Raw genomic sequence first — 18,744 nt, 5'->3', positions numbered from 1 at the left:
GACGGTATATATGGCTTCTCTAAGACCGTCCACGTAAAATCATCCGCTTGATGTTTTTTTTCGACAAAGTGTCGTGTCAGTCTGGTATTAGTCTTTCTACATCTAAAGGTGCTTTTATGTTCTAGAATCCTTAATTTGACTTTGCGAGTCGTCATGCCTACATATTGACTTTGGCATGGGCATTGTAGTAGGTAGATTAAATTGTCACTATTACAATTGGAGAAAGACTTTTGTATCCATGGCCTAGTAGTACCTATGTCGATCGTTTTGGATTGCTTCGTTTGCGGGCAAATCGCACATGTCCCACAAGGATAATGGCCCTGGACTGCTGGTAAATCCCAAAGGGTACTCTGTGTTCTTGGTTCTTGCTCTCTTGAGCGTGTGTTTACCAATTTGTCACGGAGATTAGGACCCCTTTTAAAGGCAAAAAGGGGCATTGGGATTTTCTGGTTACAGGTACTCAAGATGCGCCAGTTCTTTCGAATGCTTTTCTGAATACCATTCGTGAGTGTACTGAAGGTGTTGACAAATGTAAGACGCCCTTGTGTAGGTTTTTCACTTTTGGGTTCTAGCAACGCATCTCTATGACTATTCGTGGCGCGTTTGTATGCATTCTTTATCAGTTTCTTAGGATATAGTTTCATAGTTAGTTAGATAGTTGATTAGACAGGTCATTCGCATGTTGCTTGTATAGATCCCGAGTTGAACAATTACGTCTCAGACGTAGGAACTGGCCGAATGGTAAATTATCTCGTAGGGCTTTAGGATGTTGGCTATCGTATCTGAGCAAAGAGTTACGGGCCATAGGTTTACGGTAGAGTTCACTTGCTAGACCATTTGCGGTTACAAAAATATATAGATCCAGGAAAGCTATCCTGGTTTTGTGTGCTTCCAAGGTAAACCTCAAAAAAGCGTTGCGTGTATTGAGCCATTCTTGAAAAAGTACAACTGATTCTAAATTGCCCCGCCATATAACCAAAATATTGTCAATGTACCTTTTCCATAGTCTAATTGACTCATGGAAGGGATTGTCCTCATTGAAGATAAGTTCTTGTTCAAATCTGTGAACGTAGAGGTTCGCCAGGCTCGGCGCAAAAACACTTCCCTTGCTTGTACCTGAGATTTGCAAGTAGATCTTGTCTTCAAACATAAAGAAATTTTCTTTCATGGCTAGTTGTGCTAGGGTCATGATAAAATGGACCGGAGTGATGGAATCTAGATTGGCATCGCTCAAAATGGAGGCAATAGTATCCAATGTTTCATCTTGTGGAATCGATGTATACAATGATTCAACATCAAAAGAAACAAGTAGATCTTGTTCTGAATCAGAATCCATTGTAGGGAGAAGACGGAGTACATCTTTGGTGTCTTGAAGATAAGTCGGCATCTTTCTCACTAGCGGTCTCAGAAAAAAATCTACAAAAGTAGATAAAGGCTCTAGCATAGAACCGATCCCTGATATTATTGGTCTGCCCGGAGGAGGTCTTTGGGTTTTGTGAATTTTAGGTATGTGTAAAAATACGGCATTACCGGGTGGGTTGTCCGAAGAAAAGCACTTTCTTGTGGGGTTATCCAACCTTCATTTAGTGCTTCTTCCACTAACCCAATGATGGTTTTACCAATTGTTTCTGATGGATCTTCTCTCAATCGTTGATAGAATCTGTTGTCGTCCAATTGTCTGAGGCACTCTTCTCGATAGGCCTGGGTGTCCATTATTACTGTTGCTCCGCCTTTGTCCGCAGGCTTAATGATGATTTCTCTATCTTCAGTCAGAGTGCGAAGTGCAACTAACTCTTGCTTTGGTAGATTGCTGTAACTCTTTTTCTTGTTAGTACAAAGAGTTGTGATTTCTTCTTGTACTTTTCTCTCGAAAGTAAGTACTTGTGATGGAACATTCTGTACAGGAGGATTAAATGTAGAACGTATCCTCAAACCCGTGTTGGTAGTGTCAATCAATGGTAGTGTCTTGTCTTTATCTTTGAAGAAATGGTGTAAACGAATTTTGTGAAAAAATTTGGCAAGTTCACATTGTACTTGGAAATCATCGCCATCCGATGTTACGACAAATCCAAGACCTTTGATGAGTACTGCTTCTTCATCTGTTGTGAGGATTTTCTTGCTTAAGTTCACTATCAAATCTCCTCTGGGTTCTGCCCTGGTTGTGGTTGGTTCTGTTTGGATCTGCTGCGGGTATTCACCTGTGGAGCAACCGGGGATGGTTGATTCCAGTGAACTTGCGCTTGTCGGTTTCTTCTTCTGCCTCTTATTTGGCCTTGACCTGGCCCTAAAAAAGACCGATTGTTATAATCCTCTCCAGGGTCGCCTCGTACCTCGACCTCTAAACTGTTGTTTGTTGACTCTAACAAACAGTGACTGCCAGCAAACTTCTCGGGGCTCCTACCCCCTCCAGACAGCGGAGAGGCGCCGATGCTATCACCCGGAACCTCTCGGAGACCACAATCGCGGACTCTTCCTTACTCCACTGGGCACTAGCTGAGGTACAGGGCTAGTTTGAGCCGGTTTGGGGGTCCTGGGGTGTCCAAATGTATGCTTTATTTGGCCGTGGTGAGCGGAGCCCCAAGGAGTCACTGCTACACCACCTCCATCTTTGCCACGCCCCTGGCTCCAATTTTAAAGTGAATGTTTGGCAGTGCTTCTGGTTGAACAAAAATTTTAAACAAGTCAGTATTTCTGATGTCTGTGGTGATAGAAACATCATATTGTGATCATCGATATATATATATATTTTCTTGATTAGGAATGAGCCTGGTGTGGGCCTCTTAAGGAATGCATATGGACGGACATAGGAAGTGAAGTGACAGTGCCTCAATAGGCAATTGGAAGGTTAGTACTGGGCATGGGCTAATAGCTGAAGTGGTTCAAAGGATTTGGGCTGGTTTTTAAGTTGCCTTGTGTGGTGTGCCAGAAAGGACCTTAAGAGTGGGGCATTCAGTTTGGAGGCTTTTTTAAAAGAACATGGGTAGCATGGATAATGTTGTTACCATTGTCATGAAGCTTAATGTTTTGAATGCTGTTGCTGTCTTGGGACATTTTGGTAGCAAGTTGTTTGCACCAGGAATTTGTGATATTTAGGAGAGATTAAGTAAGCTTTGTGAAAGGTCTAAAACGTGGTCTGGATTGAAGTGATGTAGAGAATAAAAATGTATAAACGTCACCAGTTAGTGGTTTTGGAATGTTTATGCTGTTTTATGTGCATGCAAAGTGGCAACCTTCGTTCTCATGTCTCCTTTTAGAGAACACAATGAAAGCCATGCAAGAAAATACTTTTGATGGCAAGCAGAAGCTATGTTGCTTCCTCTTTATTTGAAGATGCTGAATTTTGGTATTGTCTTCTTTCTTTATTAGGTTCTCTTACTTGGCATGTACATAATTTCTCGTGGATAGAGCTCCCTTCGAACTCCCACAGATCCAGTCTCTCACTCATTGTTATGAGCTAGCAAGAATAAATCCAGTTTTACTTCTATTCTATGCCATTCATCATATTTTCTGTCTGCAGCACCCATTGTTCTAGCAAAGGACTTGCATGACTACTAAATACCCTCTTCGCAACTGCAGTGTTACCGTCTTCATAGCTTCAGTGTTCCCTACTTTCTTGTTGAAGCTGCTAGTGGATGTCAGCTGGCACTGGCCCAGCGTGGCACTCACCGAGATCCTCTTCCACACCTTCAGTAATTCTGTGTGCCTCCTATACAGGCTGCTGCGTGTTCCAGAGAGACATGGGACACTAAGAATTTTGGCCCTCTACCATGACTCACTATACAGTGTCAGTATGAAGAAATTATATATTCAGGTACACAAACAAGATTGCATCTTTATTGACAAATCCGCCCGTTATGAGCTCTACGTCAACTCATACTCAGAAATATATAGTCAGGCATGTGCTGAGACCCAGGCCTTAGGTCACTGATTGACAGGTCACAGGGGGGTTGGCACATAGCTGGCAGACAAATGCACCAACCAGAAATCCCAGATCAATCCCTTACATCGGCGCAGCGACACCACAGTTGTCCTGGGAGATTGGCCCCAATAAAGTACACATGGCTGGAGGGGAACGCGCTCTCCCAAACACCTTAAAGTCAGATACCACATAAGGTTAGGAACACATGGCTAATCAGAACACAGCACACACACTACATTTAGTGACCACGTGCTCGCCATGCCGGACATCTGGACACATTACCCACTGGCCGCATTGTGTCCACGGAAGGTTGAGGCACACCTGGATTTTGTATCAGATGCATTTATTTATGACTCCACAGACAGCTGTTCACATTTCCTTATCAAAAAAGGATTGCCGGAAATGTTTTAAATTCAATGAATAGTATAAAACCTACTCCAGAATGATTGTGAAGTTGAGACAGTCCTCAGACCCTGTCTCTTTGACTGTACTCCCGGCCGCACTGTTTAACTAAATTAACTGTTCCTGTTTTGCCAAATGCCTCTTGTCTCTTGTTTTTTTTTTAAGTAGGTTCAAGCAACAATGGGATCATCAGAGGTATTGTGCAATCCACACTGGATAATAGGTGCTTTGAGGAGCCACTGATCTCCTGTTAAAAGATGCTTTGGTAGTGTGTGTGTGTTTTTTTTTTTTTTTTTTTTTTTAGTGGTCTGTCTCATTTTTGAAGGATTCTTCAGTGACCCTGTCTTGGAGTGTGAGCCACTAGTTATTAGGAACACAAATAGAGAGAAGTTGCCTATGATCCTGTACCTCATATGCCAGATGTGGGTGACATTGAATTCCTCATTGTTGAAAGGCGTTTCAAATTCGATGGAAGCTTGTCCTTTATGACACTCAGAGTTTGTAAAACAATTCAGGTGGCTGGCATATTTGTCCTTTACCCCAAACGGGCACTTGTTTCTTCTTTGAGCCACTTATTTTGAAATCTTCCTTTTTGTTCCTCTTCAGAGGAGTTCTGAAACACTTTTGGCCAAGCATTCCATTGCCCTAGTTCATGAAAATTACAGTAACCCTGCTCATCCACTGCTTGATGCTTACTAGTGTTCTCTGGTCTTTCATGTAAACAAATTTTTCTTCTTCGAAGTCCTGTATGACGTTTTAGAGCAAAAAGAACATTTGTTCCACAGCTCATGGAGTCCCTGGAGGATCATCTGATCCTGGACCCCTCTCTATTGGGTTTTCAGAGCAGCAGATAAAACCGAGACCGCTCTGGTGGAAGTTACAGATTCTATCCAGCTCTACTTGGATGCTGGTGCCCTGGCTATGCTGGTTCTGTTACATCTCTCTGTGGCTTTTGACACCGTTTCGCACTTAGTTTTGATTAACCGACTGTCTGAGATTGGTGTTAAATGTAAATGTGGTTGTATTTGTAAAGCGCACTGCTACCCAATTAGCAGTGGCTGTGAATTTTATTAAAGTTTGTTGACCGCATGCTAAAGTTGAATTGAATGCTTATCGGTTTGGTAAAGGGGAGACTCTGTGTTCCAACTGATAGAGATCGGGGTAGACAGAGTTGTAGAGCAGGGAAAGGTGGAACTGAGAAGTGTATGCGTTTTCTTTCATTAATTCTGTGCAAGTGTAAAGAGCCATTCAGATGTTATATATTCCTTATTCTTGGTCAAAGATCGGGGTGGATGGAAAGCAGAAGATTATCTATGGGTCGTCATTAAAGAGTTGTCAGAGAAGCCAAAGAATGAGTTGAATTCGCCTTGGGACGTGGTTTAAAGGCACCTACTGATTGGGCTGTGGGCATAGACTATAAAGAATCCGAGAAGAAGCCTTTTGAAAGGTGAATGAAAATCAGGTGAGTGCTGTGCCAGTGATTTACAGGACTGTACGTGTCAAGCATGGTGAGTTGATAAACCCAGCAGGTTAGACTGAATTGCAGTAGTTTAAGGTTTTACTAGAGGAAGTTCAGTATGTATTCAAGAGCAGCCATGAGGGAATTTAAGTTTGACACTTCTACTGCTTGTGGAGATAAAACATTTGAGATCATAAATGGTGGGAGAAACCTACAGTGGGTGTGTGGTACTAAGGAATTGGAAGTGTGGAGGGGATAATGGGAGTTGATGACCTACTAAAATGTGGTATTGTAGGAGGTAGATTGTGGAAAAGGAAATCCATACAGTCAAGTAGCATGCTTCTTTTTATTTTTAGTCCTTATTTAGACCTCAACTTGCAAGCAAAAAAGAACACTGAGACTGTGAACCCAGCACTAATACGGAGGGGGAGACTACAGCGCCCAAAGCCCAACATAGTGAGGCCGGTGGGAAGGAAGGATGTGCCAATATCACAAGATAGTTGTGGAGACATGGGGGCTGAAGCTGAAAATGCAAAGGATACTGTGAAACAATTGGACGATCTTCCTGGCAGCAGGCACTGCCTTCAAAATGTGAGTAGTGTTGAAGTCTTCTGGTGCTAGTTGTTTATTTGTACATTGTATCTGTTATTCATTTCAGTCAATCGATCAATTTCTTTACTGTTTGTTAACTATAACCGTAACAATGTTACATTTAAAACAACACAAATTTGGTAATGGGGTGCCTAAATAAAATCGGTACTGAGTGAAACAGATAATATTATCTATCCTTGTTCAATATCGCATGATAAGACCATTCATCATTGAGTATTGGGGTGTCTCTGTTAGGGGAAGTGCCTAATTAAAGTGCAACAGTACATAATAATATATAAAACATCGCCTATTCTCGTGTAATGTTCTTATTAAAAACAATTAGTCCCAGTCAGTTGACAGGATAGCCAAGCCAGACCCAGTTATTTTCCTTTTCCGCTAGCAGCCTGTCAGCTTCTGTTGGGCTCTATTGCTGTCACTGGGTTAAACATAATAGCACCGCCTATCCTTGTCCAATATAGCGTGATAAAAGACCAGTTATCGTCAACGGCATTGGGGGAGTCTGTATTAGGAGAAATACCTAATTAAAGTGCAACAGTACCACAGCCATACAAACGAGATACTGTACAGTCCTCTCTTAGTAACCAACTCAACCCATGCACCACGTCACAGGATAGGATAGGATAGGATACGTATTTATATAGCGCAGCGAATGCCGAAGCGTCTTGGCGCTCATACAACACAAAGGGGGCCGAAATCCTCAAAAGCAAGCCTCTTGAAAGAGCCGTGTTTTTAACATTTTTCTGAAAGTTTGATGGTTATGTATAGATTTTAAGGAATGGGGAAGCCTATTCCAGAGTCCGGCGGCACGGACAGAAAAAGCTCTGCTGCCCCATCTAGCTTTCCTAATCTGGTTAATCTTGATGAGGCTCTGAGTGCTAGATCTTAGCACACGGCCGGCGGAATAAGGAATAAACAGCTTCTGAACGTCCCTAGCACCACCTCCGAAGACAGCTTTGTGTACCAGGCAAATAGCTTTAAAATCTATGCGCAAATGGACAGGGAGCCAATGTAATGCAGTAATTCCCCCTGAGATCGATTGATCTCTTGGGACGTCCAATAATAACCTCGCCGCCGCGTTTTGGAGAGTCTGCAACCTTCCTAACTGCGTCTTGTTTATCCCTATCAGTAAAGCGTTGCAGTAGTCTAGTCTGGATAAGACCAGTCCCACTACCACCGCTTTACGCATTTCAGCGCTGATGAAAGGAAAAATCTTACGCAACGTCCTTATAAGGAAGGAGCAGGATGATGCAAGGCTGTTGACATGAGCTGAAAAATTCAGCTGATTGTCAAACAACACGCTCAAATTTCTCACTTTGGGCACGGAGCAGGGACACTCCCCAGCCCCTGCCGGCCACCAAGATCTGTTCCACAGGGGACTTCCATGACCAAACTCCATGATCTCGGTTTTCTCAGTATTAATCTTCAGGAAGCTTTCCTGTATCCAACTCATAATTTCCGACAGGCAGCTATGGAATTTAAAGGCCAAGTCAGTAGATTGTTTAACCGCGGAAATTATGAGCGGAGAGTCATCGGCGTAGGAGACTATCTGGAACCCATGCTTCCTGATAAGCTTCGCCAAGGGAGTGTTCTGCTTGGGTTTTCGGATCAGATAGAACCCGCTCAGCAGAGCCTCTCTAACCCAAACCAGAACGTTACCCCCTCCCTAGGGCCTATTTACACCTAAATAACCACATATATGTACCACCTAAGGACAGGGAATTCCTACTATATATACCAAGACCTACAAGTCACAGCCTCGCGGTCCCAAATGGACCCAGGACTTCCTGCCCAGACGGCAGCCACAGACCTCCTGCCCAGACGGCAGTCACAGCCTCGCGGTCCCAAATGGACCCAGGACTTCCTGCCCAGACGGCAGCCACAGCCTCGCGGTCCCAAATGGACCCAGGACTTCCTGCCCAGATGGCAGCCACAGCCTCGCGGTCCCAAATGGACCCAGGACTTCCTGCCCAGACGGCAGCCACAGCCTCGCGGTCCCAAACGTACCCAGGACTTCCTGCCCAGACGGCAGCCACAGCCTCGCGGTCCCAAACGGACCCAGGACTTCCTGCCCAGACGGCAGCCACAGCCTCGCGGTCCCAAACGGACCCAGGACTTCCTGCCCAGACGGCAGCCTTAGACAAGTCACAGCCTCGCGGTCCCAAACGGACCCAGGACTTCCTGCCCAGACGGCAGCCACAGACCTCCTGCCCAGACGGCAGTCACAGCCTCGCGGTCCCAAATGGACCCAGGACTTCCTGCCCAGACGGCAGCCACAGCCTCGCGGTCCCAAATGGACCCAGGACTTCCTGCCCAGACGGCAGCCACAGCCTCGCGGTCCCAAATGGACCCAGGACTTCCTGCCCAGACGGCAGCCACAGCCTCGCGGTCCCAAATGGACCCAGGACTTCCTGCCCAGACGGCAGCCACAGCCTCGCGGTCCCAAACGGACCCAGGACTTCCTGCCCAGACGGCAGCCACAGCCTCGCGGTCCCAAACGGACCCAGGACTTCCTGCCCAGACGGCAGCCTTAGACAAGTCACAGCCTCGCGGTCCCAAACGGACCCAGGACTTCCTGCCCAGACGGCAGCCACAGACTTCCTGCCCAGACGGCAGTCACAGCCTCGCGGTCCCAAATGGACCCAGGACTTCCTGCCCAGACGGCAGCCTTAGCACGAGTTCATCCTATAATTACCACGACATCAGTGTTACTATATATCAGATCACACAAAGACAGCTAGTTGAGCACAACTTGTTCCCCAGTTCGAAGGGCTCCTTTCTCCCTTATTCAGTTACCACCTACCTGATCAGGATTAACATCTGTTCATGTTAAGTCACAGCTGACTAGGAGAATAGGTTACCCTCTTACACAAGAACACGTAGCGCATATTGCTTTACTACAAACTGAATACTTTATTTAGTTATTACATGCACACTCACGGAACATAATACATAACCTGCAAAGAAAAGTGAAAGATTAAGTTGTACACTCTAATAGTAAGGGGTTGACATCACCTTGGTCGTATGTAGCCTGCACTCAATGGTCATCTAGGTTCCCTTCTCGTCTGCGCCTCGGCTTCGCCTGGAAGTCACACCTCCGCAATCACGGGTTTACTCCCGTCTCCCTCTCCGAGTCACTGGGACCTCTTCCTCATCGGCTACTCTCTTCTCTTTGGAATATCTATCTCTCGGTTTTTTCTCCACCTCCAAGTTTGTCATCTGTCTTCCCTGGAATAAGTAGCAGCTTTACTACTAACGGCCAGGTGCCGCCCATGGACAAGAAGCAAGTGCCAGTATCTGCCTCAAACTTTTACTAATATAGACGTGCATTTCCTCATGGAAAATTCCAGCCCGTAACCTGCCGCCCACCAAATTCTTGTACCTCCCCGTGCCAAGGACACGTTCCCAGCCGGCCGGCCTGATGTAGTGTCTTCGGCATGAAGAAAAATACAATCCTTCGATAAGGGCCGGCCTGAACCGGTTCTCTCCAAGCGAATAACACCTCCTAACTAAAACACTGCCTATGACCTAGAAACATCCCGAGCTGCCAGAGCAGGAGGAAAGATGGAGTCTCTCCCGTTTAAGGCCTACCAGGCCTGAATTCAGCACGGCTCCATGAAATACCCTCACTACAGAACAGATTACCCCTAATGCTAACGAATCTATCCCCTAGGATATATATATGCAAACCCTGATCTATGGGGAAGAACACAGGATCATGTCGAAGTGCCTAATAAATAGGCTCTATACACTACTCTAACCCTTAGACTTGAATGGAAAGAGACTGAAGTCACCTAAATCACCCTTCAACACAATAAGACCGGAAAGATCGAGCAGTACAGGGAGTCACATAGATATTGAACAGCGTGGGTGACAGTGCTAAGCCCTGTGGAACACCACACAGCAGCTGAAAACTGTCTGACTGTAGCCCGTCCCAGAGTAAATTTTGCTCCCTCCCTTCCAAAAAAGAAGAGAGAAGGGACCGTGCAGTCCCCCGAATGCCGACCTCCTGAAGCCTCTGAGTCAACACCGTATGATTTACGGTGTCGAAGGCTGCTGATAAATCTAGCATCACTAGGACTGCCTTGCCTCCCTTGTCCACAATGCTGCGGATCTCCTCTGCTGCCACCAGAAGGGCTGACTCAGTGGAATGCTGTGTCCGAAAACCATGTTGGCTCAAATCAAGTAGGTTATAGGCACTAAGATATTCAGTCAGGGATCTATTTAGCTCCCTTTCCATAATTTTGGCTGCAAAAGGCAGAGCGGCAATTGGGCGATAGTTCTTCAGTGTAAGAGGGTCCAATGAGGGCTTCTTTAATAGCGGTCTGATGGTTGCACTCTTCCAGCTTATAGGATAAATGCCAGACTCTATTACCTGATTGATTAGAGCACATAGCTCTCCGGCAATCAGGTCTGCCGCAAGGTGCATAACCACGGGGGGGCAGGGATCCTTAGGTGAGCCTGATTTCGTAAGAGTAATCAATCTACCAGTTTCCTCTCTTGTAATGAGAGGAAAAGTGCTAAGGCCAGGACTGCCCAATCAACTATACTTCAGACCGATTTACTTGCACCTCATACCTTCCGAGACGTAACTTTTATTTACTATAATGTTGTCTCTCACTTAGTATATCGGTATCATACCATGGATGGATTGCTATTTGTACCTTTTTAGGTCTCGCGCCTAGCGTTGCATTGTAAAGCACTGCTCGCGCAGTGCGAGACCTCTTGTACGGGGTTCTGAAAGCTGACCACACGCTCGTGCGTGTGGTCAGGCTTTTGCCGGCTGCCATTGGCTTTAGCGTGTTTTTATTTACAAAAATGAGGCAAGCAATTGGGCAAAAGGCGGGCATATGTCATGCCTTTGCTCCGCCCATTCCCATTGGTGTCTATTACACGCATCAGTGCGGCACAGACGACAGGCTCCCTCGCCCCCGCTCCTCCGTGGTGCGCGCGCACCACTGGTTTCGATTCCCGCATCCGCTCCTCTGTGGTGCGTGCGCAACACTGGTTGCCGTCTGGTTGTCTGCGGCCGCCTGCATTCCTGAAATAACAGGAGCAAGTGGGATGGCTGGCGCAAGTGAATACCCTGCTTGTGTCTTCGTTGTTTCCTGCTTGGTTGGTTTTTCAACATCCTGCCCACTGTGGAGGACCTTCTGGGTGTGTGCTGTGTGCCGTCTGCATATGTTTGAGAGACTGTAATCGGCGAGCTTACACAGCAGTAGTTAATCAAAGAAGGCGCTGAAGAAAGACTTTTGCTGTGCTATATTTTTAACTGGCGACTGAATGAGCATAAGTTGGTAGCCTGTGGATGAGAAATGTATATTCAAACTGCCACTATGGCTATTACCCACCAGAGTTCAACATTTGTTATATACGCTACGTTATGTGTCAGAACTGAAATGCCGGTCGTAACAGCTTTCATAATTGATTGATTGATTGATGGGAAACTTATATAGCGCAACTGTCACCCTACGGGCATCCTGGCGCTTTAGACTGGAGAAACATACCAAGGGGATAGTGGGAGAATCATGGGAAAGGCGCAGGTTTACACTTTGGGATACAGCCAGGTTTTAAGCCCCTTGCGAAATTCGAGTAGGGAATTGCACTGCCTCAGATTCTGAGGGAGTTTATTCCACATGCCAGAAGCCACTATGCTGAAAGCCCTTCCGCCCACCCTGGAGCGTTTCAATCTCGGGACTACCAGTAAGCCAGCTGTGGAGCAACGGAGCTGCCTGATGGGTTGATGACGAGCAAACTTTGCCTGTATGGGTACTGGACCCAGTCCATGCACTGCTCTAAAAACCAGACACAAGGACTTAAAGGAGACCCTTTCCTTCACAGGTAGCCAATGTAGGTCCCTCAGTGCTCCAGTAGCCGAAGAGCTACGTCGCCTATCAAGAACCAATTTGGCTGCAGTTGACTGGATCCTTTGCAATCCCTGGAAGATATACTGCGGGGCCCCCAAATATAGGGAATTTCAATAGTCCAGCCTGCTTAGCACCGTACTGCGTACCATCGTAGCTCGCGACTCCCTAGGAAGTAAGGGTAGAATGCTGCGTAGCAGACGTAGAAGGGCAAAGCAAACGTTAGCGGTCTTATTGGCCTGGGATACCATCTGGAGGTCATCATCAATAATCACGCCGAGATTGCGTACCTTGCTGACCGGAATCAGAGGTTCTTCCTCTGGAGTAAGTCTGAACTCAGAGGGAAGATGTTTAGGTATCCTGGTTGGCGAGCAGAAGACCACCTCCGTTTTTCCACTATTGAACTGTAGAGAGTTCTTTCCAGTCCGTGGTCTGCTGCATACATTGCTGGAATAAATCCATAGACAGTGCGTCATCCCCTTCTAAGGAGAAGGCCAGCTGCGTATCGTCAGCATAGTTCACCAGGCTGACTCCAAAGGATTTAATTAGAGGGAACAGGGGCCGCAAGTATATATTAAAAACGATAGGACTAATCGCAGATCTCTACGGCACCCCGTGCACAACTGGAGACCTTAACTTTTCATTTGTAATTTCCTAGTCCTGTGTGTGGCAGAGTGTTCCATGTCGGAAGTGGGGTCTACTCATTCTATAACAGGACAACTGGGCTGTTTGATTCCCATTCAAGGTAGTGCTGACTCGCCATTCTCAACACACCTCATGACGAGGGTTTTTCAGTACTTGTTTTCATAAATCAATGAAAGCTTTGGTCTGTTAAAAGCCCCAACACCTTTAACCCTTTTCCCTCCTCTCCTCACTCAAGCCCTCTTTATACCGTTGAGTTTATGCTTTTCCCCTTCTCCTTCAAATATGTTTTTTTCTTTACCCCTTTCCTCAACCTATACCCTACCTATAAACTTAACCTGCCTATTCCTACCTGTAGAAGACAATGCACCTGGTAATACATTTCTTCACGTTACTTCAACACAGCTCTTTACACTAATACCACACCTGTGTTTCTTGGCTTCAGTAGTCGTTCCTTTTTTTCTGCTTCCCTATAGCATTGCAGTTCCAATGCATTATGGTCATTGTAGTTACTGGATGGTGCATTGTTTCTGAAATGAAATATGCAGGTGTACATTGAGGGGCATGGTGCAATGTCTCCCGCTGCGTACTGTGTTCATATGTGACAGTTTCCAATCCCTGGGTGTCAAAAACTACCATCTGCAAAACAATATGAGTTTAGCAATTTGTAAACATACTTTCGGTCAGAAGTACATGTATTATTTTGTAGGACTTTAATTTGTAACCGGTTTGTCAATCTCTCCTGCTGCTTCGCAGATGAAGTCATGTGCATTTTTCTATGAGGTGCCACAGGAAACACCAGCACTTTTCCAGACGTTCAACGAATATTGCAGAGGAGCGGAAAGGGGTGGGTTTTTCTGAGTCCTCAAGATTACCAGGCTTTCATCGCATTTCCGAATGCTACATAACAAACATTAGCAATGAGATGGGTCTCGCATTTGCCGGATTTTGAGCTATTAGTATTGTAAATGACAATGCTTTTTATTTATGTGTTCTGAAAACCTGCAAGCAGTGCGTAAACATGCACTTTGTACTTCTAGTTGTTGCTTACGTGAAGCAAGGCTAGCAGAAACTGCGCCTATTTTACTGCCAGCCTTGCTTCTCGTAAGCAAGGACTATAAGTACAAAGTGCGTGTTTACACACCGCTTACAGGTTTCCAAAACACATAAATAAAAAACATTGTCATTTACAATGCCAATAACTCTCACTCTCTCAAATGCGAGACCTATTGCATTGCAAATGCTTGTTTCCTTTATTATCTATACACAAAAATCTAATAAAACTTTTCTGAAATAGAAAAAAAATAAAGTGCAACAGTACATAATAATATATAAAACATCGCCTATCCTTTTATAGTGTTCCTTATTAAAAAGCGATTAGTCCCAGTCTGTCCGACAGGATAGCTGAGCCAGTCCGAATTGTTTGCCTTCTCCGCTAGCAGCCTGTCAGGTTCTATTGAAGTCTGGTGTTTTCGCTTGTATATGTCTAATCGGCCAACTCCCTGAGCTCGGAACAGGCGATTGCAAAGTTGTACCAGTCAGCTGTGCCACAATAAAGGGCATCAATACTAGATATTACTTAAGCACATGACCTAACACAGACTATGCCAGCATTCAAGCCACCTTTGTGGAGGGCACGTCCGTGTGATAGTGTGAATTTCACTAGTTTGCAGTTCACCTGAGGATTGGCTCGGTTGAGACTCGCTGTTATGGCTTCTCTGCATGTGCGAATGCCTCTGGCATTAAAACTGTTTTAGTAGAGTAGTGCGAGGATTGTGCAGATGGGGCATATACAATCCAGATGTATGAAGTCCTCTTTTTCGGCACCTCAAAGTCTGCATGGGGTTGGACCACTCTGTTTTTAAAGCGGCTGGCTGGGCAACCCAGGTAATTGGCCAAACAGTAAGGCCTTCACTTGGTGTGTGCTGGGAAAGTAATATTAAATATGGTTTCAGGCTGCCATAATGTTTGATCACCATCCAGCGTGAGATCGACAACTACAGTTATTTTTATCTTCCAGATGTGAATGCCTTCTTACCATCTTGTTCACCACTCTTAAAGGTCAGAAAGGGCAATTTCTTGTCCCAAAGTTTTGTTAAGTACATCAACTTCAAGGATCTATACAATTACTTTTAGTAGGCAAGTTGTGGGTCTTTTTCTAAGGCAGCCCATAAAGACCTATTTAAAAAGCTTTCCTAATCCATCCTTATTTTATACCAGCACATTGTTGAAGTAGACATTCTTCCAATTTCCTGCTTTGTAAGCCAAACGCCAGTCAAATTTGTGCCAGGGAGGAGTTTTGCAGGAGGGAAGTACAACACCCACCTAAAAGCACTACCCTGAAGTCTGTCCAAAAGCCCTGAATCCTGTACTCACATGGCAACGGTGCAGTAACAGTTTGGCTGCTATTACTGCCAGCTATGGCAATGGTTTTTTGCAAGAGTTCTGAAGGTGTGTAATAGGGCATTCCTTTTCTTCACCATCTACTGCTTTTGATGAAAAACGTTACCTCTGTTCTCCTGGTACATGCCCAGATATTTAGAACTGTTGATCTCATCCAGAGTTGTCATCTAGGAAGATAGTAACTTAACTAGAATCCAGGTTTTCGAGTATAGTTGTTCAGTGGCTCGTAGCAGCTTTTGAGGGATTCTCCATTTTCTAAGTTTTTTCCAGACTATCCCACAATTGACACAGTTGACTGCTGCTTTGAATCATTCTCATTCGCTTGCATCTATCGAGTGAAAAGGAAGCTGCTAAGATGTTTGTTGTGGTGCCAAGTCCTCTCCTGAATCCCGTCTGATTTGCAGGTACAGCTTTGTTCATTTTTGACCACTCAATGAGGTCCGCTAGTATAGTAATATAGTAGAGAGGCATAATATTTGGCTTCTGAATCCAGGAACGCTATAAGCGTGTAGTTGGCTGGATTGGACCTATTCCCCCCCCCCTTTAAAGACTGATTTACTGATTTATCCATGCCAACTCTCTGGGATGGAACCTGTTAGATGAACCTCATTGTATAATGCTGATAGTGTATTCGCCCTGAAGGGGATGTCTTCTTTGAAGATGGCCTGTAGAATGCCTTTTGACCCTGGCGCTTCATCATGGTGCCTGGCAAATATGTTTTCGACTTCTGATGGCGAGTACGTGTCTCCCTCACCTTGGGTTCGGATGTATTTGCTTGTCTGCTATGTTGGACCTGCAGTTAGGCATGATGTTACAAATGCAAATTTGTTGTATATGAACATGTTAGTATTTTGGTTGTATTCTACAGTCATGAATTCTGGGTGACATTTGTTAGTTGCAAATGTTTGAGCAAGGTGGGCTACCCATGCTACCTCTGAGATGTTTGAATTATTTACTGCTTTTACTGGTCTGTCAAGCCCATTGATTGTCTCCCAGAACATCCTAGAACTAGTCTGCTTGGCGTTGTATAACAGATTTGTCCAGAATGCCTCTGTGTTGGACCTCCTATTTTTCCAGATTTGTTTTTATATTATTTTCTTCGTGTTTTTAGTGTTTCCCAGGGGAAAGATTGCCAATTTATTTTCCTTGAGAGTCTGATGGTCTTTTGTAATTCCTTTTTTAAACCCCTGTTTTCCCTCTTTTCCTAAGCGGCAATCCTCTTTTGACTCGGACGGCGTAGGTTCACAGGTTAGCGCAAAAATCCTTCAATGCAGCAGTTTGATTGCTTAAAGTATCAGTGCTGACATTCAGTAGTTCCCTGGCTAAGACAGCAAGGTCTACTATTGTGTTATTACTGCATTAATACTCCATTTCGGGCATTTTAAATTGATCGATTTTAATGTACTGAAGGGCTTATTCCAAGTGTAAGCATTTGATAGGAGTAGTCACTAAACCTGGTGTATTAAATTACATATTGTTGCAGCAATAGGATTAGTGGTAATAAATTATGTAGTCAATGATGGACCGGGAGTTTGACCCATGAAAGGTAACTTTGAGTTGATTATCATCTGGTAATCTTCATATCCAAGAATTTCAGGGCCATCCCTAGCTTTTCTCCTTTTGTATCGCTGTGATAACTGTGGGGCTTGATTGTGGTTGTACGTTCCAATATAGATTTTCAGCTGCCAGCATATCGTCTTCTTCTGGGGTGTGAATTACATTTGTATTGCAGTCCACTGTCAAGATTATGTCCAAGGATGGGTTGGTTTACTTGACATCGGATAATCTGGAGATTAAGATTTCCTGAAGCGATTGCTTATTAATCGGGTTAGGATGGGCAGGAACATTGAACAACATAATTGGCAGCCTATTCTGTTTGTACCATTTGCTGAATTTAATTATTTGGAGACCTGGATCCACAGAGGGTAGTTGTTTTGAAATAATATCCAAGGTAAGTGAGATATGGACTGCCAGCCCCCCTTTGGTCTCTCATAGCGCTATGTTTTTATGGCCATAACGTAGTAGTGGATGTAGCCTTCCACAGGCAAAGGTACTATTGATCAAGTCTCTTGCAGGGCAATGATTTAAAAGTTTTTCCATTCCTTTGGGGGGATACCGTCTTGCAACAGAATTTTGGCCCCTGTAGTGTTTTATGACAGGAGGCGTAATGCCTCCTTTGATGCCCCAGTTTTTTGTGGGTGGTTAATTCATGGTTTGATGGGGCAATTTAACGCAGGTGTAATCCAGTCCCACCGATGTTGGGTTAAGTTTATTGGTCGGCTTTGTTTGTGTTTTAGCCACACGTCTTATGGGCAAGTTGTCCCAGGCACCCCCAGGACTGAGTAAACCGGAACCATTTCTGGGATATCTAACTTTTTTGTGCTCTGCAGCAAGGGGAGGGGATATTGAGGCTTAGTGTATTTCGTAAGCGTTGTTCCTCACATTTGAAATGTACTGCCGAACTTTAAGATCAAGGTCACTATTTCCTCTGTGCCCCATGTTGTTAAGCTTACTTCAGATTGTTCAGGGCCTTCCTTTGTGAGGAATTCAACATATAATAAATCTGGTGAAGTTATATTTTTAAGGTCGGGAATCTGCAATGAGTCTCATGATTTTTACTCTATTGAGGATTCTGGTTTTAGAAGAAGTTGATAGCACCCACTCTTCTGATGTTGAGAAGCATTACTATTATAGGGGTGACAGATGCAAAAAGAACAATTGATGGATAGTATGCAGAACAATGTCATATATTCACTCCATTACAGAGATCTGGGCCTAAATCCATCGCTTTTTTGCTCACCATGCCATTCCAGTTTAGACCCAGCCATATGCTAATCAGTCCTTACCCTGTGTCCACTGATAAGGTAATTTTACTGTACAGTTAATTAAAACTCACAATTTAAAAAGAAAAAAAATTATATATATATATATATATATATATATATATATATATATATATATATATATATATATATATATATATATATATATATATATATATATATATATATATATATATATATATATATATATATATATATATATATATATATATATATATATATATCCGTGAGTGCTTACATTCTTTACAATTCAAGAATTTGGAGCGTTAATTTTATACGGCAGGCACCGCCGTATTACAGCACCCGACCGCGAGTGACTCGTTTTTGGTGCATTTGGAGCATATATATATATATATATATATATGCTCCAAAAACGAGTCACTCGCGGTCGGGTGCTGTAATACGGCGGTGCCTGCCGTATATAATTAACGCTCCAAATTCTTGAATTGTAAAGAATGTAAGCACTCACGGGTAGCGTGGCAACAGGTCATTTATTCCCGGAACAGACGCGTTTCGGCGGTCTGCCTTCCTCGGTGTTGACAACACACCAGGAAGCGCCATATTTTATACATTACATCTCCGCGTGGCATAATATAATAGACA

At 44.3% G+C, this 18,744-nt stretch overlaps 1 protein-coding gene across 4 annotated transcripts in view; it reads left to right on the top strand.

Annotated features, from left to right (window-relative positions):
* The window catches only part of BDP1 (BDP1 general transcription factor IIIB subunit), a 1,439,438-nt gene that overhangs the window by 703,614 nt on the left and 717,080 nt on the right, over positions 1–18,744 (top strand). For all 4 annotated transcript variants that reach the window (XM_085632357.1, XM_085632359.1, XM_085632358.1 and 1 more), the window contains exon 24: positions 6,137–6,371. In XM_085632357.1, the coding sequence (XP_085488483.1) occupies positions 6,137–6,371 (235 nt within the window). The remainder of the gene's footprint in view (positions 1–6,136; positions 6,372–18,744) is intronic.

Source organism: Triturus cristatus, chromosome 2_1 (assembly GCF_964204655.1).
Source record: "Triturus cristatus chromosome 2_1, aTriCri1.1, whole genome shotgun sequence".
Classification (NCBI taxonomy): domain Eukaryota; kingdom Metazoa; phylum Chordata; class Amphibia; order Caudata; family Salamandridae; genus Triturus; species Triturus cristatus.
This window is presented reverse-complemented; position numbering and strand designations above follow the sequence as displayed.